General features: G+C 36.6%; 1 protein-coding gene across 4 annotated transcripts in view; it reads right to left on the bottom strand.

Moving 5' to 3' along the window:
• Window positions 1-13311, bottom strand: part of LOC117434639 (potassium voltage-gated channel subfamily KQT member 1-like) — a 358344-nt gene that overhangs the window by 334188 nt on the left and 10845 nt on the right. Inside the window, exons 1-2 of one of the 4 annotated variants that reach the window (XM_059002773.1) lie at window positions 13081-13123; window positions 5340-5841 (exon numbers count right to left, since the gene is read on the bottom strand). In XM_059002773.1, the coding sequence (XP_058858756.1) occupies window positions 5340-5731 (392 nt within the window). In that variant the 5' untranslated portion in view covers window positions 5732-5841; window positions 13081-13123. Of the gene's footprint in view, window positions 1-5339; window positions 5842-6194; window positions 6313-7847; window positions 8122-13080; window positions 13124-13311 lie in introns of those variants that run through there. The other 3 variants (XM_034057235.3, XM_059002771.1, XM_034057236.3) reach the window with 3 other exon arrangements.

The following is a 13311-nucleotide window of genomic DNA, read 5'->3' as shown; positions in this document are numbered from 1 at the left end:
TAAGAGCCCTACACCATTCTGGAATGCATCCTAGCTGTTACCACGAGCAGTGGAACATCTCAGCAACTGCCAGGGTTTTTTTTTTTTTTTAAATGACTAACACACTGAACACACTTTTGATGAACACACTACAGCAGATAAGGTTGTGGCTATTCTTGGCAGGCTAGCACTTAAACCCAACCAACCCCCCCCCCCCCCCCCCAGCAAAAACTGCAGTTAAAAATTTTAACAAGCAAGAGTGGTGGACTTGGGCACTGACCTACACCTTAAAGTACATAGGGCTAACAAAATAATTCAAGTAAATAATTACGGTCATGTCATAGGTCCTGTTTAAAAGATGCACATTATATTCATTTTCTTTTTGAATGCTCCTAATATTCCTTGAAGATATTTCATTACCACACTTCCGGCACGTTTGGACATGTAAAGGAACGCAAACATTGAAAATGTGACAGTGGTGTAAAAAGCAGCGATTCTTTACAGCACTGAGAAGGATAGCAGAGCATGAGGCATCTGGTAATTTGCGTTCTTTTAAAAGTCCTCAGTAACCAATCGCTTCTTTTGCAAAGAGTCACGTCAATGTCTATGTAATCTAATCAAGTGATCTCTTAAAGTCTAATGCAGGGCCTGCAGCAGTGTGTATATCTTCAAGTAGCGACGAATAAGATTTTCCGGAATTATTATCTTTTTATTCACTTTGATTTTCTGCGCAACAGGCATTAAGACCCCTTCTGATCCCACTTTGAGGTTCAGGTGGGGGTTGTAATACCTGATGCACAGGAAGTGTCTTTAGGGTGGTGGAGTGAGTAATTGACTTCAGTGAAGCCTGAAATTTTTTTTGGCATGGGACTTGGGAGTTTGCTGTTATTTAACCTTAACCTTAGCTCCATATCCCCATCATTAACAGATTAATCATAATGATGGGGGCAGTGTGGTCCAGTGGTTAAAGTCCAGGGCTTGTAACCAGGTAACCGGTTCAAATCCCACCTCTGCCACTGACTGACCCGGATGAGATGTTAAATCAATGTCCTATTTTAAGTGACTCTGCATATAATGCACAGTTCACAGCCTACCTCTGTAAAGCGCTTTGTGATGGTGGTCCACTATGAAAGGTGCTATATAAAAATAAAGATATTATTATTATGATGATGTTCACACACAGCTTAATTAGTACACTGAAGAACATTTTCTAATAAGGTTGGTCATGGGGTCATTGTAGGGAAGCCTAGAGCTACTGAGCGATCAATCAGCGACTACTAAACTTGCTACTCGAAGGAATTTCATCATTGGTAAAGAAACAAAGCAAAATCTAAATCCCAAGGCCAGGCTGGGATCAGAGAGGTGCCAACTTGTTACCATAGCTCTCAGCTCCCCTCCCTGCCAAGCAACAAGTATCTGAATAAACAGAAGTGCTTGCTTGGACATGCTCAATAATGCTTTTTAAAGGCTGTGTTGCATTTACTGCAAACTCCTTGTCATATAGATAATGTAGCCAGAGGGGCTGGACTGTGATGTACATCTACAGTCTCTTAATTTCCATGACAACATATTCACCTCAACTTAGCACATTACTTAATCAAACCCTTAATTGAACTAATAATTGAGAACTCGGTTGGAATGAAAACCAGCAGACAGAGGGGTCCCCCAGGACCAGGATTAGGAAACCCTGCCCTAGTTCAGGGGTAGCCAACCCTGGTCCTGGAGTGCTGCAATTCTGCAGGTTTTGTAGGTATCTCTTAATCATCAATTGCTAAAGGGCTTTTTTTCGTCATCAATGTGTGAGTAAACGTAAGAGATTGAGACTTATTTGATTATTAGTCTCTTGTTCTACGCCTGCGTGAGCTTCCCTGCTGACAATTGCGTTGTTATGGGTTAGCTAATTACTGCTGCTAACAACATGAACGATCATAGGCGAGATAATTATTTAGTTTCATACACAAGATTTATTCTACCTTTAAAATGAGTAGCATTAATTTGGGAAATCAGTGTTATAGTACTTCCAGTCCTCTCTTACACACACATCAATAAAATGCATACAGGAGACTCTGTAAGGCTGCTCAGTTGTTAGTTCTACAGATCACAGAGATATGTACATTATTATAGACAGAGGGAAGGAGACAAAAAGGGGAGTGGGAGTCAAAAAGATGATTTGTAGTGTAATAAGTTAATTGGGAGAATGTTGTCTAAATGAGAAATATGTTGAAAATTATCCTTTCACAGAATTCTAAATCACACCATCTGAAATGTGATATTTTAATTTCCAGGCCATAAAAATCATGCCATCCCAGGGGCTGGGGCAACATGGATAATGCACAATTCTATTGTCCTTTCATCTGGAGTCAAATCCAGCTCAAGTTCTAGGTAAAGTGAATGTGTCTTAACTTCATCCACAGTCCACATCACAAACATTCTGGGAACTGCATGACCTTGCAGAGCTGTAGGAGAAGTTTTTATAGAGACTCAAGCTAGCCAGAGCTCTGTTTGAGGTATGTACAAAAACTAGAATGCCAAGGCGGCCTGTTTCCTGAGGGATTAGATTCCACAGAGGCTTTATTATGAAAGAATACAATAAATATAATTGTAAGTTAGTGTAACTGAACATAATTGTAGGGCAGCTTTAAAATGTGCAAGTTCTAAGTAACTCTGAAAAAGGTTTTCTGCTGAAAATTCATGAAAAGTTTTTCTCATGAATGCATATCACATAAAGTTGACTAGCTAATCCTGGACTGTGTTCATATTAGTGGGCTGGAATACCGTATATCTATCTGTATATTATATAGATAGATAGATAGATAGATAAATAGATAGATAGATAGATATAGATATATAGATATATATAGATAAATATATAGATGTTCTTGTTCTTATGTAATGCATAAACTGTACTAAAATGCCTTGTCTAGCCTTATGTTTTTCATATTTCATCAAATATCCGCAATAAACATTTTTTGAAAGAGGTGTTATTGTGTTAATCAAGTCGATTTGTAGTTTTGATACTGTTTATTAGATTAAATGACCCATTTCCAGACCTCAAAATGACTCTTCCTCAGGTGTAAGTGCAAATTGAAAGACACATTACTGTTGTTTACAATGTTATTGTTTTTTTTTTTTGGTTTCTGATATGCAAGTATAAATAGGTAGAGTAACAGTGTTTCTTTAAAATTTCCATTCACACATGCAGGGGGTCTTGAAAGCTGGTGACATCATATCATAGTTAATACACTACTCCAAAGAATTAAAGGAGAAACATTTGAAATGGCAAAAATAACACCATGAACGTACAGTCAAAATGCTGTTAAGGCCTAGTCAAGTGGCTGCTCAGGCAATGGCACTGTTTGTTGCTGTTTGTTTTTAATGATGGGAGGTGGTGACAGACAAAGGTTTTTGAAGTTTACCATGGTTTGTCATGTCTGAACAATTGAACCCCAGAGACCAAGCCTATAGTCATTGTGATTTCTACTCAAGCCTGGTCCTGGAGGGCCGCTGTGTCTCCCGGTTTTTGTTCATCATCAAATCTATCATCAAGAAACATGTTAACATTTTCTTTCTGAAGCATGCATTTCATTATGATTGAATGGTTCGATTATTGGTCAATTAATTATACCTGGGTTCAGATTAGTGAAAATCAAATGTAACTTTTACCAGAAGGATTTAAACTGAGATACACTGGCAACAGCATGCCATCTAACAGCAGATAGCATACCCTCAGTCCCCATTTATCCAAAGATACCGGTAATAGTACTATCACCTTGCTAAAACCACTGTATAAAGCAATATTAAATATTAAAGAACTGATTGTAACCAGAGTTAATGTTCCTTTTAAAATGTAAACTGACATTACATAGCCACCAGCAGGCTAAAGACAGATAGAAACTTAATTAAGAATTTAATATTGGATTTAGTCAGGGCTATATTGGAAAATAGTAACGTTCAGGGCACTCCTTGAACTAAATCAGTTAAAAAAAAAAAGTTAAAACAATTAATAAATAAATAAAAATAAATAAATAAATAAATAAATAAATAAAAACAGACAGATGTATTTCCCATACAATTCTTAGAACTACAAGAGAGAGTATAAACAAGTGTGCTCTCTCATTTATACAAGTACATGAAGTACTTGTACTAGACCGGCTTATCAGTTAGAAATGTTAACAAAGAGTTATTGTCATTAGTATTGCAAGGTACACCTGATATTAAATGATTACAGTGGTGGAAGTATTAGCCAAAAGTGTCTTATTACCTCCCCAATCATTTTGTTTCCGTTTATGGATACAGCAGTATTATGAACAGAATGAATGATACATGGTTTGAGGAGCACCTTCCATCCCCGGATCTCAATCCAATTGAGCATGTATGGGATGAACTTGTACAATGCATCTGTATCTTTACAATCCTCGACCCACTTTTAACATTAGAATGTGTGAAGGGTCTGAGCTAAAGGTTTTGAGGTTTAAACCCCCCACCATTAGAAAGTTTGACATGCACAAATATATATCAGATGGTCATATTTTGTCAATTTGCACTTAACATTACCATTGCATTTTGTTCCTATTCTTGGCATTCAAGGAAAACTTTCACATTACAACCTTTCAATCCTCGCTTTAAAAATAAATACATAAATAAAAACTACATAATAATGTCGGTGTACTTTGGAATAATTATATCAACGTAATTATAGCAACCAAATGTTTAGAAATTAATTTAAACTGATATATCAAAAGATTGAGCACACTTTGGCATTTATATAGTGTATAATGTCTATTTTGATATCACTTGTCCTGTTCTTGTATACTGAAGCAATCAAAATAAACATTTATTTGTGATTAAAATTGCATAAGATCAATGTTTAATTCAAGATGTGTTTTTACAGTGAACTTTATTTTAAAAAAAAAAATGAAGTTTCTCTTTTAAAAAATAAAAATAAAGAAAAAAGAAAAAAATAAGATGCTCGATATAAATTCGGTAAACTGTGCTCCGCTGACCAGTGCAGCGATGTGGTGGTTGCCGTCATGTTAGTACAGGCTAACCTGAAATATAGACATTTGTTACAGCCTACTAGTGCAGGGGCCACCTCAACACGGTTCAATGTTACTTCACCGTTGTGCCTTGAGAGTTTTTATTGCATATTTAGTTAAGAAATCCTGTTCAAAATCCCCACAAAAAGTTACTTAAAGGTTTTAATAAATTATAACCGTTTTAAACTGGCATCGACCTATACAAATGTGTATATATATATATATATATATATATATATATATATATATATATATATATATATATATATATATATATATATATATATAATTGTGCTACAAAAAGATTAAGAAGCATGTACTCACACAGTGAAATGGTAAAAGAAACATTTCCAACCGCTGGGTCTCTCCAGGAAGTTGTAAACTCGACCTTGGATGTTAGCCCGGGTGAAAATGGGTCGCCTGCCACTGTAGATTGATACCCTGGGATCCAGGTTTACTCTGGGAACAGGTGGAACAGGGTGTGAAACCCCTGTATCCACAAACACTTCCTCGTCTAGGCTCCTGCTTAGACCGGCTTGCCGTTCCATGGATGGAGGCTCTTGACTGGTACCCAGTGGTTGTATGGGTTCATATTGCTTGTTATCTGCGTTTTCAGTCATCTCCAGGGCTGACTGTCTCCTGTCCTGTGCGTTTTTCTTGGACAAAGATCTACCAAAATTCCACCGGCTTTTCTTCTCCGAGTTGGGCAAGGACATTCCCGAATACTAAATATGCTTGCGTGGTAAAAGAAACAGTGGCTATACGGTGACTGTGGGTGACCAGATTCTTCAAGGCTGCTCTGGGCTCCAGACTCGCGTTTTTGGCACTGTATATAAGGGGAAAAAAACTCTTATTAAAAAAAAAATCTACTGAAAGCAGTATTTACAACCCTGCCCCCTGGGGTTAGTTTATTGTGGGAGGGATTCGACAAATAAAGCACAGTTCTACTCAAATGAAAGTGATTATGCTATACTATATACAGTTCCCAACATAGGAAGGATTTTTTTTAGAAGTCACAATTCATGCAATAGAGGGTTAATGGAAACGATCCTTGTTCCCGAAAGGCCGTTTTTATAATGTAAACTGTAATAAATATGAATTATCCAATTTACATTTTATATATCTATAAAAATGTATTAACCTAATTTTTAATAACATGTAGGTTACGTTTATACCTACCGTACCGAGGCGCAAACACGTTAAACCCACACTGACATTCACAATCACGTTTCTAAAACAAATCCCAATTGTTTAATTGTAGGTAAACTCGAGCATGTATCTGCTACAGCTGTGCATGTGCTGTGTTAGGCAGATTCCTGTATCCCCATAGATTTGACGCCTGCGTAGATCAAGACCGCGATACGTGCGTGAACCCTTGATGTTTCTGAACAGTATTTACATGTAATAAAATTAATGTGTTTCAAAATAAATAGTTTTATAAGGTTACTTTTAAATCAAGGGTTTCGTGTATTGAGCCACGCAGGAGGCTGAGCGTGCTGTAGAAAATCAGTGGTGTTAAATGTGCTGTTTTATTTTGCTACAGAATTAGTTTGGTCTTGTTTTCAATAGTTGTTGCAAACTGCAGCAGAACTCAATGGTAGTGCTTGAGAACACAGCGGGACTCGGGCACAGGAATATCGCTCAGCCGCGTCCAGCTTTGAAAAACTGCATCTGCACAGGCATGGAATCATGCGGGTGATACAGAATTCTATGGGGACACAGAAAGCTGCATAACAGTGGTCTGGCGTAACCTGTGGAATTTCATCACCGCCAAAATGAATGTAGCCTTGAGAGGAAATATATTACATAATTGACAGTTTATAATGATTTTTAATGTGTCAATAATTCACAAATCTGACATATTTCAATAGTCCCTAACTGTTTTTTTGTTGCACTAATATAAAATACGTTTATATTAAAAATTGCTTACAAATATTGAAATACTTCTCTGAAATGTCCCTGGTATTACTCGCTTTGCAGTCCTTGCTTAAAAGAAAATAGTTGCATTGTTTGTGTAACATGTGCAGGTTTATGTAGGCTACATTTTGGCTGAATAACTGTAAACAAATATCTGCATTTCAGGTGAAAAACTTCAACTAAAAACAAACAGCACGTTATAATTCTAAAGTGGAAAACAATACTTAATCCACATCGAAAACATGGCAGATGGACACCTTTTTATACAAAACAAGCTCGGACAAGCAAGCTCCATGGGGTCTTTTTTGTGCTGCTGAGCTCGATTCCCCCCCTCCCACTTAAGAAGGTACAACAGAATATAGCATCCCTCTCCTATAATGAATGGTGTGACACATCACAGACGTTTTCTTTAGAATACGAGTAGCTTTATAATAACACTAACTCAACTAGCTTTACAAATAAAGGTGGTTGCTCAGTCTAGCTGTCTCTCTATCTTCTCCAAGAAAACGTATCACAACTGTGAACTAAACAATTCCACAGTTACTGTGAATAAAAGGTGCAACTGTATAGTAAAACATTTACTCCATTTTAAGAAAAACCGATCACTCAGCCAGTGCCTTAATTACAACCGAGATTATAAACAGATCCCCTGATATTCGGCGCTAGGACCTAGCGGTTAACACAACGATAGTTAAAAACAGACTGTGGTGTCTGAGAAAGTACTCCATACTCTGATGTTATCGGTAATAAACGTGGGGTCTTTGACTTTGACAATACAGTTATACAGTTTATGACGTAGCCTACAGTAAAAACAAATCCTGGAAAAACATTACGATTATAGTCTGTAACAGACAAGTAGCTCTTTATTTATGGTAGTAAGAAATCTCTCAATAAAGTTTATTACAACTGACTTACCAATGTTCTGGTTTGAAAACGCCGGTTCTTAAATTGCTAATAATGAAACTGGCACGATGGAACATTGTTTAATGCTGCCCTGGTGTAATCGCCGTGTTATCTTTTCAACATAGCAGCTCTGTATTTTAATTAAACGAGGCTGGGTTTCATTGTAGAAAAGTCATTGGTTACTTAAAAACTCCAGGGCGTTGACGGCGCCTGTTTCGAAAAGCACATAGACAAACGTGTACTCGAGCTATCAGGGGACCAAATGCATTCAAACCCATAGTTCTGATTGTTCCATAAACAGAGAAAACCTTTGAGTGAAAAGGAACATCATCAGATTTGTGGCCCAGTGTGTGAACAAGAAAGGACTTCAGTTTATTGAATAGGAATTGGATACATCTGTGCTGGTCCAAAGAGGAGAAATGAAGCAGAGCTGTAGTGGGTGATCGGTGTCCCGGTTTCCAACAGCGCCAGAAAGCACTCCTTTACTCTTTACATTAATTAAAGCAATCATATTAAAATATGGGGCCAGAATAATATGTTTTATATACTGTAGATTACATAGATATTACGTGTAAACATCGCAATATTTATGGTTATAATATCTAGTTAAATTTGGCCACAAATTGAAAAGAGAATGTGGAGTGGCTGTTTAGCTGTCAGAGTTTTAGAGTGTCATCTCTGGTAGTCATTTTGTTTTAAACCTCACTTCCGAAATTCAGTTTGTAGGCGTCTTGTTAGATACAGACCCTATTTTATTTCTGGAACAGTTAGTAAGAAATTGTTTAAGCAGAAACTAAAATAGTGAATAATGGTATTATACATTAAATATTAGGAAAATACAGCGATAGATGTAAATATTTTATTCTGTTGATTAGATTAACTATGATACAAAATTACTAGCTTTCAAGACCACAATGTGGAGATTTAAGGAAACAGGATTAATTGTTCATATTTGTATACTGTATGAGAATATTTTTCAAACAATACAATTGTCAAAGTACACAAAACATTTCATACAGCAGTCAAAAAGTTCCAGTTCTATGTGATAGGGGCATTCATACATTTTGCATACCATAGTGGAATAGAAAGTTTTGATTTAGCCCTTGCTTAATGGAATCACATTGGTTCATTACTATAAGTCCCTAGGTGTTTCTGTCCTTGACAGATACCGATGTTATATCCCTGCTCTTATTGCAAGAAGTTCTTCAGACTCTTTTCACATGAATCAAAACACATATCCCTTCAAAAACTGTGCTTCAGGTCAGTGCTGGTCTAAAGTAGGTACAAAGTTTGCACCTGTGTTCAGACACACATGCAGGTGTAAAGACTACCTCCTAATGAGTATTATATCTGTTGTTCAAATCAGACACTGTTTTAGTTATTTCTCGCATGGATTATCCGATAGCTTTACTTCTCTGAATTGAAAGGAACTTCCAAACGGTCAGTGCAGTTGTTTAACTGTTACAGCAAATAATAAATTACTCTTTTCGCTGATATTTGACAAACAGGTGTTTTAACCATTGGGAATTATATGACATGTACCCCAAATCAAGCAGCCACCAGAACTTTAAAAATGTTCCTTTTTGGTTATAATTATAATTCCAGACCAGATTAGTAAAGGCTACAGGCCATGTTTTCAAGGTATTTCCTCCATTCTTTAATCATTTTTTTAAAGGTTGTAATTACTCGATTTTTAATTTTTAAGTCTGTATTAAAGTGCTTTGACTTTCAGTTCAGGAGCATGTGTTATGTAGACAAGATCAGCCAAAATGCCTTTATATATTTGCAAGCATCATCGCCATCTAGTGCACAGCACTGTTTTGCCAGCAAAAAAATGTAAACTTGATCCAAAGTGGCTGATGACCAGATGGTGCTGGCCTTTACTTCTAGATACACTGGCTGATCTAGCTTTGAATACATATATCTATACCAGGTAACTGGAACTGAAGAGCAGCTCCTGAACTCAGGTGAAAGTACCTTACATAGGGCTGCATTCTGATCACAGCGCAAATGCCAGTGCAAGCGCAACCCCCGATTCTGTGGCGCAAAAATGGAGTGAAGACGTAAAAAAACACCCCTGCGCTGAAATGGTATTCTGATGACATGTCTTGCACCGTTATATAGCGCTTGACCCATCACCACGGGTTGGCATAAATTTCAGGGTGTGATATCATTAACATATGAAGCGATTCTGATGACAGCGCAATGGGGTCCCAAATAGACAATTAAGCACTGCGTTAAGACCCGCTGAAACCAGATAACTAGATTATTTTTAATTACTAAAACATTTAATTTTATTTATTTTGCTAATAATGTTAGGAGTATTTTTTATTCATAATGGACTCAAATGTAAAATATATTGATAACTTCAAACATGCCAAATATCCATGCATGCAAAAACAGAAATACATGAGTTGTAAAACCGAGGTCCTATTGTAAGTGACTCTGCAGCAGCAGTTGTTGATGCATAGTTCACCCCCTGGTCTCTGTAAGTCGCTTTGGATAAAAGCATCTGCTAAACGACGAAATAATAATAATTAACTGCACCCATCACACTCGTTTTAGTATTTTTCTCCATAATGTTTTTCTTTATTTTTGTTGCATGTTTTTCTTCATTTATATTAGAGGTGGAACAACCACTCATTTAACAGAGTCAAACAGTTGAGGTAAAATACTTTAAATATGAATAAATAAATGTATTTGATCATGTCTGCTTGTCTGATCGTGACGTGTAATTCCTTTTTTAAGTCAACTGGTTGGTGTTACCCATAATTTATATTTGCTTGGTGTGTAAAGAAAGAAAGAACTGAAATGGCACCGCAGGAAGCGAGTCGCAGCATTTTAAGAAGGTCAAGACAGACCTACTTCTGTTATTTATATTCCTTAAATATGAACTTGTTATACACTAAACACAATTAAATAAAAAAAAAAAAAAACGGAAGTGAACAGATTGCAATAGCATAGAGGCACGGTATTTTGAAAAAAACATTTTTTTTTTTTTTTTCAATTAACCTTAGTAAAAGATGAGGAAGATGTCATGTGAAGACGTATTTCAAATTGAAACAAAAATTAAAACATCTGCAAGTTAGAAACAACTTTTTTTCTGGATTTTTTTTTTTCGTTTTTTTTTGTGTGTGCGTTGAAAATTGACAGCGTTGACACTAAAACAGATTTTACGATAACAGATTAAATATAAATTCAATTTCTATGTTTGGGGAATTTGAAAAACATTCAATCTGACCCTTTTGTGGTTTCCAACAAAAATCCTGCAAGACAGGCCTTTCATTTAAATGTATGACCTTGAATCTTTGTAAATGTCCTATCTTTCAAGAGACTAATACACTACAGTCACATCATATTGGGTTGCTTTGATGACAGGTACTGTTGACAACTTTAAATTGAAGCACAAAAGAATCTCACTGGGAAGATTATATTTTATACCCATCTCGAGTATAACTGATTACCATGGTCAGTTAAATGTATTTCACAATCCTTTACCATTATCTGTGACTTAACAACAAAGCTTTACCATGCTTTCACTACTACACCTTGCTATGGTATTATGAGGCTATAAAAGTCTAACATTTAAATGGTAAACTGAAATATAAATTCTAAACAATATAGTATTTTACAAACCGTTTAACTGAAAAAGTGCCAATACAATCAATGTGCTTAAATTGTGTTTGAATCATACTTTACAATTTGTTCCAATATAAATATAAGCCACTTACTATACATGAATTAAAACATTCCATAACCTATTTTTTTTCCATCTATGCAGTTGAAAGGGACTTTGACAAAACAACATCTCTCACAGTGTGCGTGGGTCTTTAATTTTTACTGGTGCACCAACTGGAAATGTTTCAGAGGGTTTGAGGGGTAGAGGGTGTACTGTGCTCAATTGAGGAGGGACAGTTATGAATGAAGCTGATTCAAATCCGCCCTCTCTTGGTTAAGAGGGGCGGATTTGAATCAGTCGAATGCAGGACTAACCATTTAAGCTGCTGAATTAGGAGGAGTTGGAGCGGAATGGGTTCAGCAGAGCGTGCAATCACACCACTTTACGAAGCACCGGTAGTGCAGATTTCCTGTGAACCCTGAAAGTAAAATAGCGGGTATGCTCTGGTATAAGGGTTGGGATAACGGTTTATGCAAGAATGTGCATACATGTAATTATATTACAAGCAAGAGTAATATCATGTATTGTAAAAATATGTAAATAGTAGTGAAGATGATAGAAATTGAGAATAGGAAAGTCACCAGATGGATTAGATTATTCACTCAACTTCACATTTCTATATTTTACCTGCTTTATTCCACAGAACACATAAACTAAATGGAGAAACCAGGAACTTACAACAGAATAAGTGAACCGAAGTGTGAAAGTCTGAAAAAACTCAAATACCAACAGCAAAACAGTTAGACCCTTGTTTGCTAATGGTGAAAATCTTGTTTTTGTTAGAGGGTTACAAGCTAATGGGACATTAAATTGTGGCACACACCAGGTGTTGTAAGTTGCCATGGTGATGTTCTTTATTAGGAGCTGATTTGTTTTTAATGCTAGGGAGGGGTGGATCCAACTGAAAAGAAGTGCAGTACGTAGGTGCTGCAGAGAAACCAGTTCTTAACTCATGAACTAATTAACAGCCTCTGTGTCCTTTATGTTGATGTTGTAAATTGTTGTTCACTTTTAAGGGACATATGTTACCTATATTGCAATATATCAAGCTTCCACAGGTTTTTCACCCATTTGAGTTATTATACGGGAGACACCTTAGGGCCACATTAAAATCCTGTCACTTAGCAAGGTCCCTATGAAGTAATTGAACGGGTCAACAAGTAGCCAGGGAGAAGGAAGCCTGAACAGATTTATCATGTTAAAAGCATGGAAGGATAGGAAAACATTAGTGGCCACTGAAATGCCACTGCTGATAATAAGCCAAAATCTGAAGCAACTGTCAGAATAGCTGACACCCTAGCTAATTGGCAGCAACAAGATTTTCACTTTATCTTCAGTGTTGCCAAGGGAAACTGATGTTATTATGCATGATTCATATCCTGGCTATTTCACTGACTCACTGTCCTTGAGCAAGTCACTTAACCTCCTTGTGCTCCGTCTTTTGGGTGAGACGTTGTTGTAAGTGACTCTGCAGCCGATGCATAGTTCACACACCCTAGTCTCTGTAAGTCGCCTTGGATAAAGGCGTCTGCTAAATAAACAAATAAAAATGATATCATAACTTACCCAGGGAAAATGTACAATTAAAAGCCTATCGTGTTCCAGAAGCTAGAAGGGAAGCAATTCACATGGAGGTTAAATAATGTTAGAACTCTGGATCATTGAAGAATCTAATAGTGAGTGGGCTAACCTAACAAGCTTTTTGTTTTTGGCAGCACGCCATAATTCAGGAGCAAGTCATCATTACACTTTATCTAGGACATAACCCTTCTTCTTCCTTGTTTACAACTCAACTGT

The sequence above is a fragment of the Acipenser ruthenus genome, chromosome 28, assembly GCF_902713425.1.
Source record: "Acipenser ruthenus chromosome 28, fAciRut3.2 maternal haplotype, whole genome shotgun sequence".
In the NCBI taxonomy this organism is placed as follows: Eukaryota; Metazoa; Chordata; class Actinopteri; order Acipenseriformes; family Acipenseridae; genus Acipenser; species Acipenser ruthenus.
The sequence above is the reverse complement of the archived record's forward strand: the minus strand, read 5'-3'. Positions and strand labels throughout refer to the sequence as shown.